Source organism: Pyrus communis, chromosome 14 (assembly GCF_963583255.1).
Source record: "Pyrus communis chromosome 14, drPyrComm1.1, whole genome shotgun sequence".
NCBI classification, from domain to species: Eukaryota; Viridiplantae; Streptophyta; class Magnoliopsida; order Rosales; family Rosaceae; genus Pyrus; species Pyrus communis.
This window is the reverse complement of record NC_084816.1, coordinates 3,117,256-3,145,006: the sequence shown is the minus strand read 5'-3', so window position 1 is coordinate 3,145,006 and position 27,751 is coordinate 3,117,256. Positions and strand designations below refer to the sequence as shown.

Below are 27,751 nucleotides of genomic sequence, written 5' to 3'. Positions count from 1 at the left end.
CAGAATCTGAATACAAGATTAACTTGGTCAATCTATGTGTCACCATACTAGTGAATTAGCGGACTTGACAAGCACAAGAAGCACCAATTGACCTTAACCAAGCATTGATGTCCATAGCCAAGTGAATGCCGTCTCTAGCAACTTTTTTAAATTTCAATCATATCAGTGCTCGTCGTGTGGGAAATTTTTAATCGAAAAACCCTCCAACATAGTTATCGGCTTCGTTGAGGAAAAACCACACCAACACTCTCATTATATGACACTGGTACACCGTCATGTTGGTGTCCCGTGCCAATGAAGAAAAGACACGTGTAAGTTTTTGTCCACATGTTATTGTTTCATTGGCATGAGACGCTAAAGTAAATTGTCACCCATTACAAAGAAGGCTTGGAGTGCAAGGCAAGTAGCCTACAACATATAAATTCCTACAATAATAGTCAACCTATACAAGAAAGGAAAGAACGTCGTTTAATAACTTGAGATTTTCCTAATCCAAATGGCGTGAGGATTTCCCATTGAACTTGAGGCGGCTGGAAAATTTTTAGTAATGATAAGAGGATTCCTAGCTAGTGGAGAAAAGAGTTGGCATCGATCAAACACATAAATATCCATTCCCTCTCGTTTCTATTTCACAGTCCGACGTTCACATCCAAACCCTAATTCTGTAACACAGCCATGACGCAACAACCGTCCAAGCTCCGATGGGGAGAGCTCGAAGACAAAGACGGCGAGGAGGACCTGGCATTCCTTCTGCCGCCGAAGCAGGTGATTGGGCCCGACAAGAACGGCATCAAGAAGGTGATTGAGTACAAGATCAAGAAGGACGGCACTAAGGTCAAGATCACAACCAATATTCAGGTTCGGAAAATCGTCGTCAATAAGCGGGTCGTGGACCGCCGCTCGTGGGCAAAGTTTGGTGACGCCGCGCCGTGAATAAAGATGCCGGTGACCAAGGGGTGGTAGACGACAGGCTCACTATGGTCTCCACGGAAGAGATCGTCCTCGAGCGCCCTAGGGCTCCAGGTATGTCTTGCTCTTCCTCTTTTAGGGTTTTTGGATTGTTTTGTTTTTTTTTTAATTTTCACATTATCTGAAATTTATTAGGGAGCTCTACATGTGTTAAAAAAAAAAAAAAAAAAAAAAAAAAAAAAGTTAGTGCCTTCATCACGGTAGTTCACTGTTTCAGAGGCAAAAAGATGGCTCTACATGTGTTTTGACTTGCATGAAATGAATTTTTTTATTAGCGAATCACATATATAATTTAGGTTTTTATAAAGTGGTTAGAAATGTTGATTAAGAAATTGTTGAATTGTCGTCTCAACTTCAAACAAATTTTAATTTATCAGTTCAAACTAAAGAAAATCATTACTTTAAATTTCAAAATCCTTAATGTGTCACTTAACACTGTCTCCATTCAAAATTCAATTAGAAGTTTAGTTTGTAATTTGTTCTATAATTTAGTATAAAAATTTAAAAAAAAAGAAAAAAGAGACGTTACCTGATTCTTCAGAATCTTTTAATGTGTCATATAACACGTATGAATGGGTTGTATGTTTATTTTTTAAAATTTTCTTTCTAAAGTTGTCTTTGTCTTTTAACTTTTTACTTCTCAAGTCGAATTAGATTATTGTTGACACTCCATTTTAACAGGTAGCAAAACTGCAGGAGGAGATGCTTTGGGTGATGGACTTGGAAAAGAAGGGGAGATCAAACTTTGTAGGACTTGTGGTAAGAAGGGTGACCACTGGACTGCCCATTGCCCTAACAAGGATTTAGCCCCACAGGACCCCGAACCGTTTACTGATCATAAGCGTCCTACGTCCGGACATGGCAAGTATGTGCCTCCTAACAAAAATGCAAGTGGTGACATGAGACGAAGGAACGATGACAACTCGGCTCGCGTTTCCAACCTTTCGGAGGACACGCAGGAGGCCGACTTGCACGAACTTTTCCGGCCTTTCGGCCCCGTGACCCGTGCTCACGTTGAATGGGCCCCACCCAATACAAAACAGAGCCTTCCATTCTAAAATTGTATCATGCTCTCACTCACTAATACGCGAATTAATCACATTTAGAGTTCTATATCTCATATATTGGTCGAGTTAGCATTGTCTTTTTTAATCCTTAATCATTTTGATTTAAAGAATTTTCGAATATTATTCGCGATGTTCTCATAGTTGTAATCCTCTCTATATTCAAGAAATTTGCTACTTTTTAACTTTCTATATTCAAGTTAGCTTTATTTTTTATTATATTTATTCGTGATCATATTACATTTCTAAAAAATAAATTTACATCTGTAACTCACGACGTTGCTACAGACACTTTAATTTAGTTAAAAAAAAAAAAGGACTAAAATATCATGCAAGAATGAGTTTAAGGAATAAAAAACGAAAACCATATGTTTAAATTATTTTTTGTAGACCATATAATGTGACAGTTATCCAACTGTCACATTATATGGTCTATAAAAAAAATGATATCTGTAACATTTTTCTTTCTGCAATGAACCTACACATTGTTTTCGAATTAGATTCAAAGCCCAAATAAGATGAGTCGGGTCCAACAAGCAACCCAAAACATTGATTTGGGCTAAATCCACCGACCTCAGCCGACCCAAGCTTCACATGACGCAAGCCCATACGCACACGCTCGAACGTCGCCTTAGGGCCTCCGATTTCAGAGACTATAAATACAAACACCAAACCGCATTTCGTCTTCAATCTCTCACTCCATCTTTCCCATCCAGAAAAACTAGGGTTTTGAGAACCAGCCGCCGCCGCCATGGGGAGAAGGCCCGCCAGATGCTACCGCCAGATCAAGAACAAGCCCTACCCGAAATCCCGCTTCTGCCGCGGTGTGCCCGACCCGAAGATCCGAATCTATGACGTCGGCATGAAGAAGAAGGGCGTCGACGAGTTCCCCTTCTGCATCCACCTCGTCTCCTGGGAGAAGGAAAACGTTTCCAGCGAGGCTCTCGAGGCGGCGCGAATTGCATGCAACAAGTACATGACCAAGTTCGCTGGCAAGGATACCTTCCACCTGAGAGTTAGGGTTCACCCCTTCCATGTCCTCCGAATCAACAAGATGCTTTCGTGCGCCGGAGCCGATAGGCTTCAGACTGGTATGCGCGGAGCTTTCGGGAAGCCGCTCGGTACTTGCGCTAGGGTTGCTATTGGGCAGGTGCTGCTCTCTGTGCGTTGCAAGGAAAGCAACAAGAGCCACGCTGCTGAGGCCCTCCGCCGTGCCAAGTTCAAGTTTCCCGGCCGCCAAAAGATCATTGAGAGCAGGAAATGGTATGATTTCTCACCTCTGAGTTTTTTTGGGCTTATTGGTTTTTGGGTTTTGATCTCTCTAACATAAAATCTAAAACCCAAAATCGTATTTCGATTGTTGTTCCTTCTCTTCTGATTTGTAAGATTAAGTCTTTTGCTTGTCATAAGTAGATTATAGTTAAACCATATTTTGCTGCAATATTGACATTTAACATTTTTTGTTGGAATATTGTCACTGCAATTTGTTAAATTTGGATTGTGAACTCTAAAACTCATAACCCAGAACCCAAAAGTTTGTTTTGGATTGTTTTGTATAATGGTTTCTCTAGAATTAGGCCTTATTGTGCTTCAAATTGGTGTGGTTTTATTCATGGCATGATAGCTAATGTGTTTCGAATCCGAGTAGTTTGATAACTAAAAGTGATCATGAATTCAAACTGGAATGCTTTCATGACTTCAGTAGAGGATTTCGTGTAGCTTCCGTTGATGAAATGTGTAGAATTGAACCTTATGCTGCAACTTCGTTGCTTTTTTCAGGGGATTCACCAAGTTCAACAGAACTGACTATGTGAGGTTGAAGTCCGAGGGTCGTATCATACCTGATGGTGTCAATGCCAAGGTTTGTCCATTTATTCCAAGTTAGCACGTTGTGTTTTACTGTTACTTCCTCGAATTGATTCTGGTTTTCTCGTATTTGTTCGTACAAATTAGTGATTCAGTTGTTGCTTTTGCAGCTTTTGGGATGCCATGGATCTTTGGCATTGCGTCGCCCTGGTGGAGCATTCATTGATGCTGCTGTGAACTGATTTCGCGTAATCCAACTTCCGCTAGGAATTGTATTCGTGTAATCCGAACTTCGTTTCTGTTCTCATTTCTGTTTGCTAGATTACGTGTTTTGAACAAGTTTTTGGAGATGTTATCCTTAAGCATTTGTTTAAGTTGTTATAATTTTGGGCAAACTTCTATCGGAGTTGAATTTCATATTTTGAGTAATGCCATTTGGTTAGATTCAATGTTACAAGAATGGGTTTTTTTTTTATAACAATTTGTCTGGAGAGATCTATATTGCATAAGTAATGTTGACTAACACTTAATTAATAATTTAATCATCTGTAATCACATCATTTATTTTGTAAATTTGTTCTTTTGAGCATTACTGTTGTTACGTATCCTTCGAGATTTGATAGATTCTTTGCGCTTACCATTGGATGTTGGTTACCGTGTAGCCGATCGATTGGCTGAACACAAACAAAGATTATTTAATGGATAATATTTGCATTTTTTAACTTACAAATAACATATTTGACCGTTTTCATAATTGGAACCCGTCAATTTCTTTTCCGTAGTGGTATACGATTTTGTAATACCACCCGATGTTTATGAAATGAATCTCGAGTCTAAGTTGACCAAAAGAAAGAAATTATGAACAAATTCCTGCCATTGAGCTAATCCACGTGTTATAATATCAAGCATATAACGGATCAATTTTTCCGATTTCTATCACTTGATATGATTCTGAAAATAAGTTTTTTGAATGAAATAAGACTCTGCAGACATGGAATGTCTTCTTGCTTCTACTTTTCAATTTTGCTTCTGAATCCTAACTGAACCGAGGTACGAACTTGGATCATAACAATTTGTAGTCTCGTCCAACAATTCTCTCTTCAGAATCCCGAGGTACGAAGAGTTCGTACCTCGAGTTCTGCCAGGCTTGATGCATGTGTTTTTAACGGAAGGAACTGTGGTGTTATTTTTATAGGCTTAATTGTCAGTTGTTCTAAAAGACTATCGGTTTCATATCGAGAAGCCCCAAAATGTTCTGCTGCAGCTCCGCCAAAGCTTGAGCGGAATCACTTTCCACTTCACAGCAGCCGCCACCAGCCACCGTCTGCAGCCCGCAAAGCACTTGGCTGCACAGGCAGCAACAAAGTGTTTATTTGGCTGCATGCTAATCAGAAAAACTAAAACCAATCAAGAGAAACAATCAATGGTTGAGACTCGAGAGCTGTTACGTACCAAAAAAGTTTCTAAATTTTGAGGGCTTGCTCCAAGTTTCGCCGTCAACTACAGTGGTTAATGAATCAGATGATTGGCTGCATAGTGGGCGAATCTGCAATGTTCAAATAAATAGTTTTCGTTTTATTGACTTGCTATGTGAGTCACACGACACACATTAGGATGCAGAGTTTTGATGAAAATGTAGTAAAGAACGCAGAACTTTACCTCACACGCTTTCTACCGTTTCGCTCTATATCCAACTCAACTCCTTTCCTCTTTCGTGCTTCAGTTCAACGGGATACTCCTAAATTCAAACGCGAAGAAATTATTATCTTAGAAACAAGCAAATGGAACTTAACACAGCGGAGATTGGAAAATTCAATTACAGCTCATCTGCAGTGCCCAACGTAAGAAATATCGGCCAACCACTTAATGTAGAACAAAATTTTCTGGAATTCCAACGAGCACAAGCATGACGACAGTGCTACGAGGAACGCATGCATGCACTCTTCAACTGCTTTGTCCGTATGCAAACATATCTGCACCCACTCGAAGATGACAGTGACATAGAGAGAAGATGAAAAGGCATGCCTCTCGCATTGAAACCTTAGCAATATCAGAAAAAAAAAGAAAAACATGATTCCAGGGGTTACCTCTCCAATTAAAGGAGAAATATATTCATACAATACGGCAGGAGCACCATTCAAGGACAACTAGTTCCAGAGTTTCGCTTTCTGCATCGATGAAGCCAACAGATACGTTAGTCCCATCACGTTGTCCTAGCTGATATCGTAATTGAATTGCACTGCTAAACATTTACGGATAAGTAGAACGTGCGATATTTACAAAAGCCTCGCGGATGATTTTTTTGCCCTTTCCCTTTATCACATTTTATCATGGCGATCAAATTCTGAAATAGGGAACAGAATTTAGCAGGCTTGTCCACTCATTAGGTGATAGTTTAGCTAGGGAATGAAAAACCAGGGGATCCAGAATTTGACAAGGAAAGAAGCCAATATGTTTTTGAGTCGCTGAATGCAAAATATCAAAGTCCTTCGTACCTTCACGTGTTTTCTCCCACTTCCGTTCAACATCAAATTTGCAAAACACCTATTTCTTGTCGTTGCTATTTATGTCGGTGTCAACTCAAGCGAATTCCTTTTTCATACCTCATCTCAACATCGCACTCCTAAATTCAAACATTAAGCTATATGAATTTATACAGTGAGATATCAGAAAACACGCAAACTGATCTTGTAGCTACAATGGAAATTAACGAATTAGCACAACTTCTTTAAATAAATACCACTTTATCCATCACAAAATTATTATGAGAAAACCATCATCCATTACCTTTTCCCATGCAGAACTCATATTCACCACAGATAACCAGAGGGAAAACTCAACGGTTTCTGATTGACTTAGGTGGCCGTGAGATAAAGACCACCAATAAGTCACCACCAGCTCGTTGTCCGGTAATCTCAAGAACCAGATTTTTTTCAAAGAAAGTCATGTCGAAGAGTAGCATAGTTGAATTCGAAATGTTGAACAAAACCAATCAATTCAAGAGAAATTTCTGCAGAAACAAGTAACAAATGTTACTCCTATTTTTTTTTCCCATTTGATCATACATCATAGCAGTTAAACTCTGAAACTTGAAATTAAAAAGGCGTGGTGGTAAATGCGTACCTGAGTTTGTCTAGAGAGCTGGAGGGAGTGAAATGAAAGCTCATATGGCAATTTCATAATCGTATAGAAGATCACAGAACAAACTTGAACTTTTCAAGTTTCAACTGACGGTACAAAGCTTGGAAATATCATCTAGCATTGCAATTGAAGATTCTTTTACCTAATTTCTGCAATAATGCGGGTATTTGACATTTCATCGAGTTCCTTAAGGGATACGAAATAGAGATAAAGAAATCAACCAAATCACAAACAAAAAGCATTTGCAGCAATTCTATATATTATATGAACATGGTTTTACATGATGATGAGCCTTTGGCATTACTCATCTAACACTACTTGGGTGCTGGTAATGTGTGATTAAACAAGATTCAGTACCATGATGGGTAATCAAATTGATGTTCCAGATGAAGTAAAGAAAGTTAAAATATCGAATTGATGTTGCAGGAACTAAGAAAGATAACATGTAAAAGAGAATGCCCAAATGGTACGAAAAAAAGAGGGTGGCTAGCTTGATAAGGACTATAACGTAAGGTATATTATTGAGAAATGAAGGTAGAGCGAGAGAGCTACCTGGACTCAGTTTACACCTATTGAGCATCCCAAGAAACGCCACAGCATGCTAAAAGAAATATAGATGCCACTGGAAAACACAACATATATAGCAAGTCAGGAGTCAGGAGTCAAGAGTAGAATGCATTTAGAAGAGGAGGAGATGCGGATTTGAAGAGCTTACATGGATTAATCTCAATGCGAAAGTTGACGCCATTTGGAGTCGTTTGTACATAAAACCGGAATAACTGTGGCCTTACCCACCATGAAATTTGGTTTTTCCAATACAAATTTGAGGTAGTTTGGTAAGGTGCTGCCTACCTTCCATCCAACTACTGTCTGTGACCGTCAACTGATTTAAAAGAAGAGGTAGAAGAATAAATAACTTTTGTTATGCTAGTTTAAATTTGTATGTAGTAGTTGAGACGAATAAAAGAAGAAAAGAGATAAACATGTAACATGATCTCTGTAATTTTAAGAATTTTAAAACGTACTTTCGATATATGGAATGTGAGAAATCTTGGGCCAATCTGTGCCGCTGTCCCTGCTGCATCTTTGCTTTAGAAGGGGATGACATTCATAAATATCCAGGGTTCGTAATTTGGTGAGGCGTTGCATAGCTTGGACACTAGGCAAATTCATCAGATTCTTGCACCCTCCAATACGCAGATATGTAAGGGATGTAAGGCTACCCAACCATTCTGGCAAAGTCTCCACTCCGTCAAAGTTACGTACCCACAATGATGTTAGAGAAGTGAGGTGTTGAATTTGTTGAGGCAGAGACTTGAGCTTAGGCCAACCCGTCAACTCTAAGCCTGTAAGGTGCATTAATGATCCAACTTGAAAATCAGGGAAGCAATCGAGCTCCTCCCAGAACCCACCGACTTCCAATATCTTCAAGGGCGGGAGCTGTTGTAACCCCATCGGCAGATATTTTAGCTTTTTCCAATTTACAATCCCCAATTCACGGAGAGAATTGAGGTTGTCTAAACTTGGAAGAATCTCTAAATTAGGGAAACCTTTTAATACTAGCTTCTCAAGAGAGAGTGGAAATTGCAGCCTGCTCACCCAACTTTCTAATCTTTCACATTCTCCTTCAATCCTCAGTTCTCGAAGGGAGGTGAAGGTGCGCCAATCTGAAAAAGATTGTAGACTAATGCTGCTACTTTGGACACCAAACCATGCTACCTTTGGGCATTTCCGTATAAACAAATGCTGAAGAGAAGGACATTGTTGTGGAAGAGCAGGTAAGCTTGATAATTCTTTGCAATTACTAATTCTCAAATGCTGAAGAGAGGACATGCCGCCTTTAATTTCAATTGATGTCAGATTATTACCACCAACTATAATCAATTCCACGAGAGAGGCCCATACACTCAGTGGGCCTGATAGTCCATTACAATCCCAAATATACAAACGGCGAAGACGTGCAAGGGTGTAAAATGGAAACGATGTTACACCACCGCAGTTACTTATAGACAAGTTCTGGAGAGAGGAGCAGTACTCTAACCCACTCGGTAGGCTTGACAATCCTTCACAATACGTAATGCGTAATTCCCGAAGAGATGTCATGCCTTGTGTAATAGGAATCAACTCTAGACTAGGACACCGCCTAATACTCAGATATTCAAGAAGGGGGAGCGTGTCTAGCCCATCCGTCAAATGCCTCAGCTTTTCACATATCGAAATATCCAGTCTCTCAAGAGAGCCCGGCAATCCAAATACATCGGGGGCAATACAAGTTAAATCATTGCAATCTCTTATCTCCAAAGAAGAGAGATTATTATTGTTCTTCAAAATTCCTTGCGGCAAACAAGTAAGCTTCTTAATACTTTCTATTTTGAGGAAAGTGAGAGTTGTTAATCCATTGCTTACTTCTTTTATTGGCTTTCCACTATCACTAGAAATTATCTTCAACTTTTGAAGAGATGGAAAATGACTCGGAACATTTCTCAATTTGGAACAGCCTTTTATGGTCAACTTCTCGAGGCATGGAAAAACCACTACTTTTTGTGCTGACATCGTTGGTGCTTTCTTCCATTCAATTAGATCACCACAACTAGAAATATTTAATACTTTTAGTGCAGGAAATAAAGTAATTATCTCCTTACTTGTTGTGGCTACATTGTGGACATGATCATAACCGTAGAACTCAGCTCCAACACATTTCAAGTTAGCCATTCCGCTAATCTTAAGCTCCGTAAGATTGGGTAGATGACCGAGCGGTGGGACTCCTTCACATTTGTCGCATCCAAGTAATTGAATCTTCTTCAAGTTGTTGAGCAGTAATGACCCACTCATCATCCACAATGGAAACTTATCGCCCATGAAATTTTCAATACTTAAGCTCTCCAACTCAGAATGCGGTCGAAGGCCTTCCAGTACATCCCCCTCCTCATTGTTGTTGGTTATTAACCTATCTTTTGTCCATTGGAAGCTTAAATGGCATATTTTTCTCTTATCCTTCAACTTAGCTTTCTTTGCTTCTTCTCCATTCTTTACGTGCTCCAAATTACAAACAATTAATTCACCTCTCAATTGTTGCAAGTCAGCCAACTCTTCAATTTGACGACCAAGCTCATTACCCACAGAAAAGTAAGGTAATGTTTGAAGGCAAGTCAACTGTTTTAACCCCTGTGGGAATTTTGTACTCCCATCAAAATAAATATGCCTCAGGTTGATCAAGTTTTGCAACTCTTTTGGAAACTTTTCAAGGGCACAGTCTGTGGCTCTTAAGGTCTGTAGGTTATAGAGCTTGCCAATAGACTTGGGGAGTGCTTTGAATCTTGTTTCAGAAATGTCAAGATACCTCAAGTGTTTCATCCTTCCAACAGAAACTGGAAGTTCTTTAATATTAGCATTACTTAAATTTAAGACACGTAAAGCTTTGAACCGTGACAAAATGTTACTAGGAACTTCACCCTTGTTGGAAAACAGCGACCGCAACTTCCCAACACTTCTTTTTGGAATGTTTTCGAGTGTAAAAGTAGAAACCCAAGCAACATGTCGAATCTCAAGTGCTTTACCAGTGTCACATAAGTCTTTTGTCAAGATTTCAGATTTGGATATAAGTTCTGCCAGATCATGCACAAGATCGTGCATTTGCTAACAATGCCATTATCACTCATTGTAGCATCTTGAAATAAGGAGCTTTGTAATAGAATATCAAAATATTCATTGCCAATGTCTTCCATATCTCTACTTTCGCAAGGTGAAGGGTGAAGTAGTCCTTGAGCCATCCAAAGTTGTATCAAGCTATCTCTTTGAATTTCAAAATCTTTCTTGAACACTGAGCAATATGCAAAACATTGCTTCAGTGATGGTGATTCTAAATTGTCAAAACTCAACTTCAAGATTGGCATAATTCTTTCTTGTCCTTTTGATAGGTTCTCCCATATTCTACTTTCTTTAAACGACGACCATTCTTCAATATCTTTTTTATTGAGCAAAATGCCTCCCAAACCCTGTTTGATTTGAGAGTTTGTATCAATACAGTAGTTTAGAAGGATTTTTTTTTTTTTTTTTTTTTTGGATCTATGCGAAGCAAAATAATGTTCTCCACTATATTTTTTTATCAAATGAAAAATAAAAAGAAAAATATATGACAGAAAAAAGAAAGAAAAAAAAAAGGAATAGTTATAACTAGTTTTAAGGGTAAATTACGGTTTGACCTCCTGAACTATCACCCAAGTTGAAAACGACCCCCTAAACTATTTTTTTGGTAATTAACCCCCTGAACTATTTAAAATTAGTCATCCTCAAACCAGGGCAGCCCAGAAAGAAATTACAAACCTAACTTAAATTCTCAACCAAATTCATTACCTAAAATCCCTCAAAATTACAGTGGTAGAACAAATCTAAGAAAAACACCATAAAATTGAAACTAAACAAAAAACTATGGGGAAAGAATAGGGTAGATAGAGATTGAGAACTTACCCAAAGTTTTAGAGAACGAAATGCAGAGAAGCACCCTGCATTGGAAATTTCGGATCTAGAATGGTCGAGCACTTCGACAGTGACGTGAGCAGATGAATCAACGACGATGTTGAGCACATGGAACGACGGCGATGTCGAGCATATGGAGCAACGACGAGCAGATAGAGCGAGATCGGAGAGCAGAGAGTTACGATTTCAAAGAGAAAGGGAGGAGTGGGCTATCAAAAGTTTTTTTTTTTGTTTTTTTGGAAACTCTATCGACAGTTAAGATTAGGGTTCAATGAAAATACAATGATTTTCACAGGAGCAATTTTTCGATTGAAGAAGCGGGTGAATCAAAAAGACCAAAAAACAAAAGGCGCGAGAATAAATTAGTCCATGCCCATCTTTTGATTGTCAGAGACTACAAACTTGCATGCTTTCTCGAGTGTCATTTTATTTGTCAATATAAATATTTTTCGTCGACGGAAGTATTGTCGGCACAAGTTCAACGACTATGAGCCTACAAATTAAAATTTTCGTCAGGGGAGGAGTCTTGTGGCGACAAAATTTTACTTTGTCGGCTTAAAATTTGTCGGCAAAATGATATTTTCTAGTAGTATTTGCTTTAGATTATAGTCATTAGACACGTTTAGTTCCTTCCTTCCGCGGTGCTTCCAAGTATTTTACCTTCGGATTGAATTCGTCCGTCTTGATGCCTTGAGTGTACCGTATATGTCGTGAAGTATAATATGTACTTAATTAATTCTTCATAGATTCTTAATTTACATATGAAAATATGTGCTTCCAAGTTTCTGCAATTTTTCTGCCTTATAACTTATGAAAAGATTCTCATATATAATTGAGGATATATTCTCTTTTGCTTTAGATATGTGTCTACTTTCTCATTCATTTGTTCTTTTCTTCTTTAATGCTTTCAGTAATCTTTATTCGTCCTTCTAGGTTCTGCAATCTTATCTTGTACGTTGATTAGTCAGTCAATCACTCGTTCGTTTGTTCTTTTCTTTCTTAATCTTTCAGAAATGTTACCTTTTGATAAATTGCTTTCAAGTTCTAACTACTTTTCTTGATGCTTTCATTGTACGTATTGGCCCTTATGTTTTGTCAATGTCGACATAACGCTTTACGCTTCGGCTCTTTTTCATCATAATCATGAACAAGAAATCATGCGCTTATAAGGAATAACAATACGTACTTCAACGTATACAGGTAATATCAATCAACGATTCTAAATTTAACCCCAATATGAGTAACTCGCTTTTCTATCTACACCCCATCTTTAAACTTAAATTCTCATTCTTTCTAAAACCACCCTATGTTTCTATCTAATTGTCTTCCACTCCTACATATGTCTTTCTCTCTCTGTTAGGACAGTTTGATCGCAAAACACATTTCTATATTTGTCACTTGCCCTTGCCCAACAGGTGGAGTTGCGCAAAAGCAATTACCTTTCCGCCTTTAGGAAAGAGGACCAAAACATTTGTTTTAAAGCTCTTAGATTTTGGCCAAATCCCACTGCCGATAACAACAACAATAATGTCACTCTCGAGAGTGGCATTTCGACTAACTTCATCTCTGAATCCCATAAATTCTGAAGATCTTGTTGTTTGCAGCTTGAATTTTCTGCTTAAAAGAACAGAGACTACTTCCTTCACATCTGCAATGCACAGTTTGTTGTAAACAGGGCTAATTTTCAAAGAAACAAATGTCAATCCTGTATAATGGCATAAGAAAGCGTCTCAAAGGAGACAGTGTTACCTTCCCGGACCGAGAACTCTGTAGAATACTAAGATGTTGAGCCAATGCTGCGTAAACATCATCAGGCAGAGTGACCCCAATTACACAATATGGATATGCACCGACACCGTTATGGAATTCCATGTAAAACTCTTTTACAACCAAAAGTGAAAACTTTGTTTTGCAACAAAGATGGCTGTTACGTCATTGTTACCATCTTCAGTAAAACATCCAAAATTTCTCTCTTTCGTTACAGACAGTACTGAGTGCATAGGACTGTACGAACCTTCCATACACGCAAGCTGGGGTACGTCCACGTTTAGTAGTTTCTCCGGTTTTTACTATAATAATGTAGGTTACATTTCAAAACGAGCAATCTGTTTGCAAGCTCATAAGGATGCATTCGATTTGGCGATGAGTGTCAAAACGAAGAATATTGATCCAGTTGTAATCGACAAGATAAAAGATTTGTCTCCAAATTATACAAGACACATAAAATTATGCCATTTTAATTTTGTCAAGGCGAGTTCAAAATGTTGAGTCAAAATCCAAGAGATTGGGATGGTTTCACTGAGAACCGAAATTCAAGTGCCTTGTCCAAATAACCTTCACCTACGAGACGTATCTCGATAACCGCAGCTAAAATCTACGATGCCGACAAGTTGTTAAGCTTTCTTCGTCACTCTCTCCAGCTACGCTCTCTTTCGGAAAAGCCTTTGCTTCACTACTTTCTTTCTAGGTTTCTTGGCTACACATTCGTTCTCATCTTCGGCTCTCGCATTCTTCTCCTCCACTTCAGGTTTATTCTCTGGTACCTCGGGTTTCTCCTCTGTTTTTTCGGGTTTGAATTCACAGCCTTCTGGACTCTCTGTGAGACGTACTCTGTTTGCTTTAGCTTTCTTTCTCACTTGTTTAGGAGCAACTTCATCCACCTTCATTGCAGAGACTTCCTGCTTGGTTTCACAACCTTTGGGGCTCTCTGTGGAAAGCTTGGGAGAGGTTTCTAGGCCATCCATTTCAGGCACGACACCTCTCTTGGACCTTCGTTTCTGATCTGATCCCAAGTCTGGCGAAGCTTTTGTGTCATCCATGGCAGGCACAGTACCTCTCTTGGACCTTCGTTTCTGATGTGATCCCAAGTCTGGCGAAGCTTTTGTGTCATCCATTGCAGGCACAGTACCTCTCCTTGACCTTCGTAGCTGATTTGATTCAGAGTTGAAGTTGGTTTTTGAGTCATCTGCTACAGGCGCAGCCCCTCTCTTTGACCTTCTTATCTGATTTGATTCCAAGTCTGTGGGAACTTTTGCATCATCCGTTGGAGGTACAATACCTCTCTTTGACCTTCGCCTCTGATCTGATTCTGAGCCCGGGGAAGGTTGTGAGTCATCAATATCAGACACAGAACCTCTCTTAGTTCTTCGTTTTTGAGTTGATTCTGAGTTAGGCTTCACGGCTGTCTTCAATGTATTTTCAGCACTGGGACTATCTTCTTTGTCCACAATGCTTTTTATACTAGACATTGATGATACTTTGACAATGTAGATCTGCAGTCCATAACAACTGGTAGTTCAAGATTTGGTGTTTGAAAGAAGTTCGAAATTTATCAAGTCAAGCCTAAGCCAATAATGATATATTCATGACTTTGAAAGACATCAATTGAAAGACTAAATAAACGATACTCTAATTACAAATTGCTCAAACGTATCATTGCTAGATTGAGACTAAATGCTTACCTTAAATCTTGTGGGTTCGGTCAGTTCAAACACAAGCGCATCACCATCATCCAACTTGTGTTCCAGTGCAAACGCTCTCCAGCCCCCACTAAGCCCAGTTCTCGAGCCAATGTAGACAGCATCGTACTCTTTGCCATGTTCATCCTCCAGCACCATATCTGAGCCCGTTTTTGAGAGATATTCATCACAAAATCTTGTGGGAAGACCCTTGAAATCGAAACAAAATTCTCAAGCAAATAGATTAGCAAATAATACTAGGTCTCCCACAACTTGAATTGATACTGGTCAGATTATATGAAAAACTGAAAACTAGTGATGGCCATAGGCTTAAAATGCAAATTTGGTTGCAACTTACCAACCAAAAACAGCTATAAACATGCGATCGAACCATCGTTTTGACGAAAGATGGATTATCAGTTTGTAGATTCTCCAGAAGCTTCTCTGCAGCTTTAAGAGCAGCTTGCCTTTCTTCATAAGAACAAAGTCTGACTTCTTCCATCGGCCTTGCAAGGTAGCTGAAAAATTCACACAAATACTACTAAAACTCTACATTACCAATGCAGTATGGAAACATCAATTAAACAACCAAACAAATCTATTCAACCTTCCACAAAAAGATGAACTCGACCTCGACCTCGACCTCTTTCTCAAAGACGAAAGGTCTATGTCAACCTGAAATGGGGAACCAAAGTCCATTCTTTTTCTGTTAGTATAAACTATTAAGATAACTATCAACTGCATTGTTTTCCGTAAATTTATGGAAAGATTGATTGCTCAAAACTTGGTTCTCACACAAGGAACAGTTGTGATTAGAGACATGGATCACTTACTTCGTCACAATACGTTTGAACTGTATTGCGTTGACGGGAAGACCTTCTCGGCTCTATATCCAAACAAGCATTCCTTGCTTTGGGTTTCGAGACGCGAGGCTGCACCACAGAGATATTCATGTTAATTATAATATAAGTGAACGGATTCAGTGCTAATTCAGTGTTACTCAAAGTGGTAAAATCCGTACTTATACAAGGCAATGACGAAATTAAAAGCGGCTATCCATTCCAACAGACTGAATTAACAAAATAATTAAGCTAGATGACGCGGCGATGGAGATAATTGAGAGCATTTAGCAATCTTTAGCTTCGGAAACTTTCAGCTGTTGCAACAATGAAAATTTTGTACGTGTTCCTAAGAAAAGAAAAGGATTTTGTTCATTTTTCGGGGTCCGAAGGAGCGTACAACAAGGGCTAAAACGAGATATCCAAACAGAATAACAAGTACATGTAAATGTAATAGAAATGAAGGGACAAATTAGAAGTTGGAAACAAAGCCTGGTTCTTTTTCTAACCTGGGTCTTGTTCGGAGAAGCAGTCAAGTGGGTCAATGTCTTCGAAATGCTTGAGATTCCCAAATCCTTCGTCAGCCAAACAGAAGAAACTACAGTTAAAAGATCGAAACTTTTTCGCAGGAGGAGGAAGAAGAAATGAGTGGGATTTTTAGACGCAGACCTGAAATTTCCTTTTATTTTCTTCGAGACGCTGGTTGCGAGCTTCTTCGTAAGTGGTGGCGGCGATGGCTACCATTTTCGGTCGGAAACGGATTCGATACAACGGCGGGAAGCGGAGGTGAGATCGATGGGAGAAGAGTGGGAACGGCGATTGAGAAAACGAGAGTCGAGTTATTGGGGCTGCGGGCAAAGAGAGTGGGGAGAGCGGAGGGAGTGGAGAGAGTGGCGCGTTGAACGAGGTAAAGAAAGTGCGCCTTTTTGAATTTCAAATTTACTTGGCTTTCCAACCCAAAGTTAAATAAATAAATTTCACTTGCCTACGACCTGATTTGGTACTGAGATGATTCTGAAAAAAATTGGTATAAAAAAAAGTTAGGAGCTCTTTTTGTATTTGGTAAACATCCAGCTTCAGTTTTTTTTTCACAGTTTTGGATAAAAAAAAAAGCCAAAAACAAGAAGCTGCAAAACTCAGCTTTGAAAAACTAGCTTTTTTTCACAAATGTTTTACATAAAAGTTTACCAAACACTATAATACTGCTTTTTTTTTTCAAAAGCACGTTTACAAAAAAGTTTACCAAACGCTCTACTGCTTTATTTCACAACTGCTTATTCTCACAGCACAGCAGAAACAGCTTTTTTTCAAAGCACAGCAATACCAAACCAGTCCTAAAAGGTTAAACTTGACTGCCCTACTGCCTATACGACGTCGTTTCGGTTCATTAAGTTTAGTTGAGAACACAATCCAATACATTAAATATCATAATATAAATAGTTGAAATATTTTTTAAATATACAACCATTTATATTAAGGAAAATTAATAAAAATAATTTGAAAGTTTTGAGTTTGAATGATAAAGACAAAATAAAAGGTAAAGTGAATAATATCAGGATTGACTTTTTAGTGTAAAAATATGATTTTTCATTAAAATAAACAGTATTACAAACTTTTCGTTAAAACTCTTTTTATATTAAAATATTTGATGTACATGAACATATTTTCAGTACGCTGATCGTTTCTACGCGTACTGAAAGCTCACTAGTCACTGAATGGATGAGGAAGGTAGGAACTAGGATTTGTGCACGCGTTCATCTTGATTGTGGCCGTGCATCAACTCACAACATGTCAAAGGTCAAGAATAGTCATGAGTGGAATAGTCATGAGTGGAAATCCAATTCCGTTTTGTCCGTTCTGCATTAAAATCAACCGAGGGTCAATGTTTTACCAAACCTGTATACAACTTCTTTCTGTGTATTGATTTCCTACTTTACACATTAGAAAGAAGAATCGATAAACGATAGACCAAACATTACAAAGCTAATAACTTTTTTAATCTATATTAATTAATAAAACGTTAATTGATCATTGTCAACCAAAATTTTATGAAATTACCAGTTTAACTTTGTAATTAAAACAGAACATGAATAAGAAATATGGAGCAAAAATGTAATTTCACATAACTAAATTTTACTTTTTTTTTTCAAAGCATTACCTACATATAATCATAACATATCTCTAATAAATAAATAAATAAATAAAAACTTCTTTCTCCCACATTCTCTATCACTCTCTTCTTCTCTCCTTCTATTTCAAAAAACAAAACAAAAAAAACAAAAAACAAAAAATTCTCAAAACACTTTATGTGTGCTCATATGCTAATATTGATTAAAAGAGCAAAAAAAAATACATAGACTAATTGTGACCATCATAATCATTGATGCATATCAAACTCAACGCATCAATTGCACAAAGAAACGCTAGTTACATCCACTAACATTCTTCTTCTATTTCAAAAAAATAAAAAAATAAAAAAATAATAATAATAATAAAATTCTCACACACTTTATATGTACCCATATGTTAGTGTTGATTAAAAGAGCAAAAAAATACGTAGACTAATTATAACCATCATAATCATTGATGCATATCAAACTCAACGCATCAATTGCGCAAAGAAACCGCGAGTTACATCCACTAACATTCTTCTTGCCATAGTAGCCAAGACATTTTAAAAAATTTCGACGTATAAGGGAAATAACCTCTTGCGAGCAACAGAATATCCCAAATCACATCAATAAATTGGTCTAAAGTTAACCGTCTTAACCTGATATCAATTTAAAATTATGTACCAAAGAAATCAATAGCAAATTTACGGTTGAGAGAGAACAAACAATGATGCCAGCTAAACTCTTATTAGGTTAATGAAGCTTTTGAAATAGCTGAAAACGTTTTTGATGAAAATGTTTTAAGACTAATCCTTAGGTTAAAATGCAAATACAAGTAAATCCTAAAAAAACATTTGAAGTGTTTTTTCTGCAAGAAGCACATAACCGGTTCTTCTTTGTAAGAGGCACCAACAGAGCCACAAAAGGGCTACCCTGGACTGTCGCCTAGGTAGCTTTTGGTAGAAAATAAAATTTTACGTGTAATATTTATTGATTTTCGAATGTAGCCCACCATATATTTAGTCACCGATTCCAATTCTCTCGGTTTAATTATATAATACAATTTACAAATCATCTATTTTTCTCACATCTTTTTTCTCATTGCTTCTTGTACATGTAGAAGTTTGAATAGCGAAAGTTCTTAGCTCACCTTGTGAAAATTTTCTTAAGCTAGCTGATACTGTAAAAAAATACAGTATCAAGTTTCTTTATTTATAAAAATTTAAATCTTTAAGCTAGCCTACCTGATGAAAAATTTCTAACTCCGCCATTGGTAAGAGGCACTTCGTTATGTGCTTCTTGTAGGAGGGGCTTCGTTATGTGCTTCTCGTAGGAGGCACATCAATGCTTTTGGAACCCAAACATAATGCCAGAAAAGTTTTCAGTCATTTTAAATGTGTTTCCAAACTAGCCTTTAGGCCACACATAAGCCATATGAAATTTGAAAGCATTATTCTATTTGGCACCAAACCAATTTCATATCCAGCAACACCCAAAAATTGTCAATTTAACGAGTACTCGTCGAGACAAGGACTGGAATTCGCAGTAGCTAAGCTCAACATTGAAGTACAAGTTTAATCAACTTAAACAGAAGCTAAAAACCTAAAATCTCAACTTATTGGCAGTAGAAACGAGAAAAGCTACAATCTTTCTGGCAAATCACCAGAAATCGTCCGAAACCACGATCTCAGTACCTGTGCTCCAACTTCTCCTTTTCCTGGTAGGCATTAACATACCTGCAACAATTCAAGATTGAGCATACAAATGAAAAATGTTGCTGACCTGAAACAATTTTACAGATTGGGCTGACATCGAGTGATGACGAAGTAAAAACATCGATTATGAAAAGAAAGCGGATGGCATATACAGACTTGCCCAAACATAGCAAAGTTAAAACGTACAATTGACGAACAAGATGCCTATCAAAACAAGAATCCTATATACTTTAAGCCTTATACACAACTTACCTATATATATGATTCTATATGTTAGTTTATACGTCTGATTTCCGTCATTAAATGGCGATTAAGCCGGCATTAACAGTCTTAGCAATACATCATAACCGCGATTGATCACTGATGATGGTTTCAAGCTACACAACTCGCTACATTAATACCTTTGTATCGACATAAGATAAACAAATTGACCTTCTTTCGTGTATATATGTAAACAAAGACCCGAAAATCCGTATCTCAGGATTGCCCCTTTTCACCAAGCAGGCTCAAATCCAATGACAGGAGCTAAAACAATCAACTAATCCAAAAAAACCAAAAAGATTATTACTTTTAATTTTTTTTCACAAAATCCAGTAAAAATTACAGTCTGCATGCGACTATAAAATATCAAAAGATGCCACATTTTTTTTTTTTTTCTTCCTATTTTCATCCAACATCATCAGCTCCAATCCAAACAAATAATCAAAATATAAATAAGATTTAATCATCGTTACGAAATTAAAATCCTTGTGCCGAATATCATAGAAAAGTACGGTGAATTGGTGATTGGTGAAGTTTTGCGAGGAAATTGTATTCAATATATCAATTTTCCTATGTGTGTGTGTGTATATACAGATAAATAGATAAAAAATAATTAGACGACGAAGATTCGGAGGAGGAGAAGGAGAAGAGCGTACGTGTAGACGCCGACGAGAGGGCCGAGGAGGAGGGTGGCGCTAATCCAGTTCTCGGAGACCTTGTGGTGGATCTTGTTGGGCAGATCTTTCCAGAGTCCCGGCATCACCTTCTGCTGGAACGGCGACAGGGCGTACACCACCGCCTTCATCTTCACCGGCAGCTTCCCCATTTTTCTCAGTCCTCTCCAGAAACTTCTCAACTTTCCTTCTTCTCCGTCCTCTCTGATGTGAAATGAAACCGCTTTGCCTTACGCAACTCTAGTTCTTATTATATAATCAAAGCCCATCGTTAGGCCCATACAACAAAGTTGGAGATTATATCATTTTTAGGCCCATTAAAAACGTCATAAAGCCCATTCACTTAAACAAGCTATGGGCGAGGCCCGGTCTCCGGACTTAGCCTCTCACACAACCCTTTGGGGGTGGGAAAATAGGAATTTGAGCGAAGTCTCGCAATGAGTCAGACACAAGTTAGTATTGAAGTTGCCATTTAGGGCAATAGGGCAATCTAGCCTGTGGTCTCTCACTTAAAAGTTGAGAAAGATATCGCTAAACTATAGTGCTGGTGGCATTATTCGAGTTATGAATATGAAGGGAATGATACGAATTGCTTGAGTTACAAGTTACTTGTACAAAGTTTGGCAAATTCAGTCATTTCCAAACTCAAATTCGCAAGGGTCTCAAGTCCAATTTCCCCCTGCAAATTGGTTAAAGAGTATTCTCGCATGCACATGAGATCTTGAGTTCGATTTTCCCGTCCTCTATCGTTGTATGGTCATATCACTGCAGGTGGAAATAATGTTGATCAAAGTGTATGTTCGTCATCTTACTTTGCAAAAACACTAATTTAGAGAACTGAATTCACCCAAAAATGTAAAAACATATAAAACAATCGATGCATATTCCTCTTCAGAGTTTAGACAGCGTCGAGTTAATAACGGATACATGTTCAGCATAATAAGGAATAACTTATATGACATAATTTTTCTACTTCTACAATCACAATCGACTACAAACACGAAAGCTATAACAAAAGAATATCTCCGCTCATCCGTATATCCTAATGTCATGGAAGAAAACCCCTGCATTGATCCTCACCGAACAGATCCACAACGCATCGTCCCTTACAGTTTGCATACAGAATTGAATTACACAGACAAGCATCCTGTGGCAAGTAAGCTCAAGAGTCGTAAGGGAGTACGAACCAATAGAAGAGGAGTTAAGTGAACCATTACAGACCAGTTTTGGCACGCTTCATCCCGCTTGAAGTGAAAGGAGAGACACTACCATATGGTTGAGGGCTCTCTTCTCGTAAATTGGATTTTAGCATAGCTAGTTCTCTCAACTGTTCCCTCTTGTAGTGGTCTTGCGACTCATCCTGAAATGAAAATCATAATCCAGTATCCATGATTTTTGTGAAGAAAAAATGTGATTAAAAAACCGAGAGTTATAGCTCACAATTTGAGTGAAAAACGTGATTAAAGACCAAGCGGTACTTTTTTATGAATGAAGGGCATCTTGTATATTGAGGGAAGGAGAAATCAGTTTCATCATTCATTGTAATATGTATTTGAGAAAGAAAAACGACATTTTATAGCGTAAAGGCAAAATAAAGTATTTGTATTGGAAAGCCAAAGGGACGAGTTAGAAACGATACCATAGGTTTGAGAAGTTCTTCTATGATTTGTTTTGCCTGTCTCAACCGCATATCAACAATATTAGCAGGCAATTCGGCCTCAATTATAATGTGCAGTGGATCATTCAGATGTTCATAACCTGGCCTTCCCCTCAAAGATTCCTCCTTGAGAATAAGAAGGCAAGAAATACATGTCAAAATATGTCAACAAAATAGATAGCATAAAATGAAAACTCAAGAAAAAAAAAAGAACTTGATTTAAAATAATGAAAATTTCTTTTCTTAATAAATAACAAAACTGGGAATAATTATACCTTGTCAATATCTCTTATTGAACATTTTCCTCTTATGTACACACGACAGCCTGTAGAAGCTTCCACTCGCTTTAGTGAATTGCCTCTAGGACCCAGAAGCCGGCCCACAAAATTGAACTACAAAATAGAAGTTTCAGTACCGAAAACAAGAGAAGGGGTGAATATCAATAAGGTCCTTAAATACGGACTTGTTTCTCAGTCAATCATAAATCATATGTGCGGCTGAGAATCCTGAGAAACATGCACTTATTTTAAGAACCTTATCGAATAATAACTCTATGCGTGCTTGCGCATGCAAACACCTCCCAATAATATGTTTTTGTTAACCGTTAAACCAACAACTCCGAATTTAAGATAGCAATGTCCCTTAACGCACTGTCAAGTTATATGGGTGGCTTACATTTGGAAAGCTATCTACTGGAATATCCAAGCGCAATATCCTCTTCACAATGTAGGAACTTGGGCTTGATGGTGCAACTTGCCACTCCATATTCATCCCTTGTGGACCGGCCATTCTCTGTTACATTACGCAAGCAAATCCAGACTATTGAAACTATACCAAGATGCAAAAAAGATGAACAGATATAGCATTGCAGTACTGATAAAAAGATAAAACTGAGAAAAACAAGGAAGATGGGAACCTGTAGTGCATTCCATATAAAATAAATGTGACAAAAGCTTAATATACATACAATTAACGTAGCGGGAATCCAAGCTTGTCAAGCAACATAAAATGGCATGGGAATAAATAAAATCAATTAAACTTTAACCGTATTGTAAAGCTGAAACTTCCACTATTTACCATATAATAATGGATTTATATGAAGCCAGTGCATTTACGGGCACCCTGCCTTAACCACACTTTGACTATATCCTGGATCAAAATGAATTCAGAATTGAGAAAGCCGCCTATGGGAAATAGATGAATTCGGAAAAAGTCAGTGGATAACTGACCCAGGAAGAAACAATGCCGTAGGCTGATACATAAGAGTGTTTTAGCAGTCTTCAAGTCCACAAAAAAGTAAGCAACACTGTGTTTCAACCTGTGGATAGAAGACCACCATAATTAACTTCCAAACTCCCCATACTGCATTGCACATTCTAATCCCACTTCAGGCCAGATCCAAATCTTCCAAGTGGAATACTATTGGCTATCTCTCAGGACCTGATTATGCTTTCTTCTTGCTGAATGCCACACTACTATTTACGAGTAATATAACTAGTTTTTCAGACTTGCATTCTTTTCATACGAGTTACAGAGGTATGCCCAGACAAGCATACAAATCTAGCAGGAAACTCATTTAGGGATATGCATTTTAATTAAATCAGGCAGGGGACAGCAAGAAAAATAATCAATAAACTACTGTGATATATATAAAATAAAATGGAAATGCAGATGTGCACCGTAAGGGTGTTGCATTAGGGAGTACATAATTGCCGACACTTACATCATGAGGCCGTCCGTTCCAGCCACCGAGGCCTGACCCTCTATAATTTGGTATTATGTCTGAACCAATAGGGCTAGGGCTTCCACGTTGCAGTCTGTCAAAGTCACTAAACCCTTGGTTGGGCATCATTCCTGAGACGCGAATTATCTCTATCAACACAGAAGAGTACCAAAGTTAGTAAATTCCTTCCACAACATTTAACACAATGAAAACAAAAATATAGGCATGGAATCAGTTTCCTGACAGAGTTCAACTCGTCAACCTTACGAATAGAAAACTCATGAGTTGGAGTGATTAGTAATTCCATGAAATGAAAGAACACATAACATGAACAAACATACAAGTCAACTCCAATATTGTGGGGGAAAATGAAGTTCCATTTTACCCCAAAGAATTTAATCTTCAAGCCGTTCCTAGAGGCAGAAAATTCAACATTCTAATCTCCCTATCAACAAGTTCTGATCTTTTTCCTCAAGCATTTCATAGTTCATCAATTACCCAATTCTGAAACACAGAAATGAACAGCAGGTAGATCTTTTTCATGGCATAATCTCAATTGGGTTCACGGGAAAAAGCTGAAAGATTCCGGTTTTCGGCACAAACGACATCCAGAAAAAGCAATTGCCCAATACACACATACAGAAAGAACAAGCATACAGAGCTTTTTCATTGCACAATCTCAATTGGGTTCACAGAAAAAAGCTCAACAAACATCCAAAACAATTCCAAATCCAAATCACAACACATAAAATAAGAACTTAATCCGATAGTAAAAATACGGTTGAAAGGGTAGAAACCTTGATTCAAGAGGCGGCCGCATATGGGGACGACCTGCGCGAAAGGCCCGAGCTTTTGGTGCTCCGCCAGCAGCTCCGTCAAGTACTGGCTCTCCATATCCGGCGGCGTTCTCAGGTGCGGCGAGAGCGCTCTCGCCGGTGAGAAATTCTGAGCGTATGAACCCGACATTGAAATCCCAATGGAGGATAAGAGCTCAGAAGGGGTACAGAATTGAGTGAAATGGTGAGAGACTTGTACCGTGCTGGGTCTTCTGGGTTTGCTGGGTAGAAGTAAAAGTAATGGTAGGCAGAGTGGTGGGGTTTATAATTGAGAAGGTTTTAATGGCGTCTTTTGCTTACTTGCTGTAGCTAGAGAGAGAAAGAGAGAGGAGAGAGAGGCGATGCGGATTCCATATCGTTCAGATTTTCACACTCTCTCTCTCTCTCTCCTCCCTCTCTCTCTCTCTCTCTCTCTCTCTAGCTCCTTCCTTCTCTGTCGTTGCTGTAAGATTTTAAGACTGACACCTCACGCCGAGACTGACAGGAGGAGGAGAGGAGCGAACCCACTCGCTCTCACAGCGCGTGAGAGCATGGATCCAATCGGGTGCTGGGGAAAGGTCACCGGGTGTGGGACCAGGGGCCGCGGTGTGGGCCCGGATCCCGCATGTGAGCTGTGCAAATGAAAACCACGCTCCTTTTTCAGGGTGGGGCTGGCGGCCCCCTTTCACTCCCTTGAATATTCGCATCGTTAGTCTACGAATCCACGGTCTCCATGTCTACACCTCCTACACTATACAATTTAAAATATAAATAAATAAGAGTTGAAGATTAATTGTTTACGACTCCGTGATTAACTGGCAACCGTTGAATTAATATATGTAAGAATTGGTTATGATTATGAATTAAAGTGATACTTGTAGATGCAGGTTACATATTTCTATTATATTTGTCAAAGATCAGAAGCTATGTGCAAATTCTCATTTAAAATTGAAAATTTTCGTTGAAATTGCTCGTTTGAAAATTTCTCGATATCTGATGACGGCTCACATGTGAAAAACAATTATTAAAGCATGATTTGTCTTTGAATTAGGTTAAGCAACAAATTAGAACCCCAATGAAATTATGAATTTATTAAGACATTGCGATAATGGTCTTAATCAAAGGGTGGGGAGGGTTAAGTTGTCATCTTGTTCTTGGAGTATAAATAGTTTGGTTAGTTGAAGAGGGTTCCTCTTTGAACCACAACTTGGTATTTTGGAAACTTGAGGTCATGGTATATGATTCTGATGGCAACTAGTTTGACCAAGGCTCTACCCAACGAGAAACTTCTTTATGTATTTACGTAACTACATATCGATGAATGCTAAATACAATCGTACGTGTACTGCTGGCGTATATAATCTTAGGCATAATTATACTTTTGTTAAGTTTCACTGCTTTTTAATTTGGTATCAAATTCATTATTCATGATAGTTAAACTCAACACGTTTTATTTACAAATAAAAAAGTATACATAAATGCTGGAAAATGAAATCCAGCCTCAATGAATGTCAATGGTATTTTGGTTTATTATACTTTTACCCTATTTTGTATCATGGTTGTGATTGATATCATGAGCTGTGTTTGGTATGACTAACATGATACCCAAAAAAAAAAACTACAATGTGATTTTTATGCATAAGAAATAAGAGTGCAAGTGACTAGGGTTTTGCAAGATGGATTGAGATTCTCTTTGAATTTTTGTATTCAGATCTCGCAAATGGAGAGACTTAGACCACTTAATTTTAATTATACGATCCTCATTAGTCTATTACACCGATTCACTTCAAAAGAATTTGAATGACTCGATTATCTTTATCTCTCTCTTAAACGGTTCAAAGATCCGGTCTACAAACTCTAGATACAAAGATTCGCAGTAGATCTAAATCCTTACCAGATGTGCAAGAGTTTAATAATTTAGGGAGGTTCCCAAAGGTGACATGGATTGTTTTGATCCCTACATTGTTGTCTCCGGCGCAACGTGCTGTGCCCATCTACTTTTTTTTCTAACACACCTTAGACGTTGGAGGAATCCTATGCAAACTATGTTTCATTTCCAACCATGTCTCAAGAGAAATGAAAAAAAAAAAACAAATAAAAAACAAAGTAGTTTAATTAATCTGTTTTTGTAATATAAATTAGTGTATAGCAAACTTTTGCATTTGTTTCTTTTCTGACTCTTCTTTTCATCTTACAATATTGCACAATGATTTAAAGCGTTTATTTTTTATGTCACTCTTTAAAGATCAACTATGCCAAAAATCAACCAAAATTGAAATCGTTTAATCATCTTACGAATATCCAATAGATAGACGAACTATGTAATTCAGTTAAACATTGAAATTTCAACAATCTTAATCAAACAGTTGACCAATTTCTAATTTTGTTTATTTTTTTCCAAACTTCATATTTGAAGTGCGAGTAAAAAAGTAAACGGTTCCAACCACAATGCAATTAAAAAAATAGAACGAGAAAGTCTGACAAATAAGGACAGCATCCCTAAAATGGTTATATACTAATGATTTGATGCATAAGTAGGCCGCCGAATGAAATGAATTCTTAAAAACAAAAAAAAAAAGCTAGGTAGGAGCTGTCCACAAGCTCTGGACATCACATCTGTCTTGAGGTTGTTTGCTTAATTGGTACATAGGAAAGTAGTTAACTATATTAGGCAATTATTCTCTGTTATAAACAAACTGCCATGCCATCTAACTATCACTTTGATTCCTCAAAAGAAATAAAGAAAACAAAAACTCATGACCATCTCTTTATAGAGATGACTTCTATTATTTCAATTTTCATGGCACCGATATATATTTACTGATTCTTTTTGTGTTAATAATATAATATCATATATAAACACATGTTTCTAGCAACGGTGTAATCATTTCATTAAAGTTCTTATTGAATTAATAAGGTTTTGACATCAAAATATGGGATATGGCTACAATGTTACGTCAACAATCTAACTGTTGTAAGATCCACTAAATTCTTGTATGCGAAACTTGAACCGTTAATTTTTTTTAATCACTCAGTGGTGCG

At 37.8% G+C, this 27,751-nt stretch overlaps 4 protein-coding genes and 2 pseudogenes across 4 annotated transcripts; 2 read left to right on the top strand and 4 right to left on the bottom strand.

The window, feature by feature from the left end:
* The first annotated feature begins 657 nt into the window (after positions 1–657).
* LOC137715648 (uncharacterized) lies at positions 658–2,027 on the top strand (annotated as a pseudogene).
* A 688-nt stretch (positions 2,028–2,715) lies between these two features.
* Positions 2,716–4,311, top strand: LOC137714746 (large ribosomal subunit protein uL16). The gene is made up of 3 exons (XM_068453885.1): positions 2,716–3,296; positions 3,813–3,894; positions 4,010–4,311. The coding sequence occupies exons 1-3, from the start codon at positions 2,785–2,787 to the stop codon at positions 4,079–4,081; spliced, it is 666 nt and encodes a 221-aa protein (XP_068309986.1). The 5' UTR covers positions 2,716–2,784; the 3' UTR covers positions 4,082–4,311.
* LOC137715647 (putative disease resistance protein RGA3) lies at positions 4,189–13,477 on the bottom strand (annotated as a pseudogene).
* Positions 13,478–13,575: 98 nt separating this feature from the next.
* Positions 13,576–16,613, bottom strand: LOC137716620 (putative B3 domain-containing protein At5g58280). Its single transcript, XM_068456064.1, has 7 exons — positions 16,423–16,613; positions 16,263–16,328; positions 15,748–15,846; positions 15,522–15,589; positions 15,273–15,432; positions 14,918–15,124; positions 13,576–14,728 (listed from the first exon to the last, which is right to left on the bottom strand). Exons 1-7 carry the CDS (start codon positions 16,495–16,497, stop codon positions 13,877–13,879), a joined length of 1,527 nt encoding a protein of 508 aa, XP_068312165.1. The 5' UTR covers positions 16,498–16,613; the 3' UTR covers positions 13,576–13,876.
* Positions 16,614–19,299: 2,686 nt separating this feature from the next.
* Positions 19,300–20,759, bottom strand: LOC137716568 (cytochrome b-c1 complex subunit 8). Its single transcript, XM_068456021.1, has 2 exons — positions 20,497–20,759; positions 19,300–19,600 (listed from the first exon to the last, which is right to left on the bottom strand). Exons 1-2 carry the CDS (start codon positions 20,664–20,666, stop codon positions 19,552–19,554), a joined length of 219 nt encoding a protein of 72 aa, XP_068312122.1. The 5' UTR covers positions 20,667–20,759; the 3' UTR covers positions 19,300–19,551.
* Positions 20,760–21,368: 609 nt separating this feature from the next.
* LOC137715375 (KH domain-containing protein At3g08620-like) lies at positions 21,369–25,128 on the bottom strand. The gene is made up of 7 exons (XM_068454680.1): positions 24,692–25,128; positions 23,895–24,043; positions 22,847–22,963; positions 22,447–22,563; positions 22,154–22,297; positions 21,736–21,874; positions 21,369–21,661 (listed from the first exon to the last, which is right to left on the bottom strand). The coding sequence occupies exons 1-7, from the start codon at positions 24,858–24,860 to the stop codon at positions 21,645–21,647; spliced, it is 852 nt and encodes a 283-aa protein (XP_068310781.1). The 5' UTR covers positions 24,861–25,128; the 3' UTR covers positions 21,369–21,644.
* Between the last annotated feature and the right edge of the window lie 2,623 nt (positions 25,129–27,751).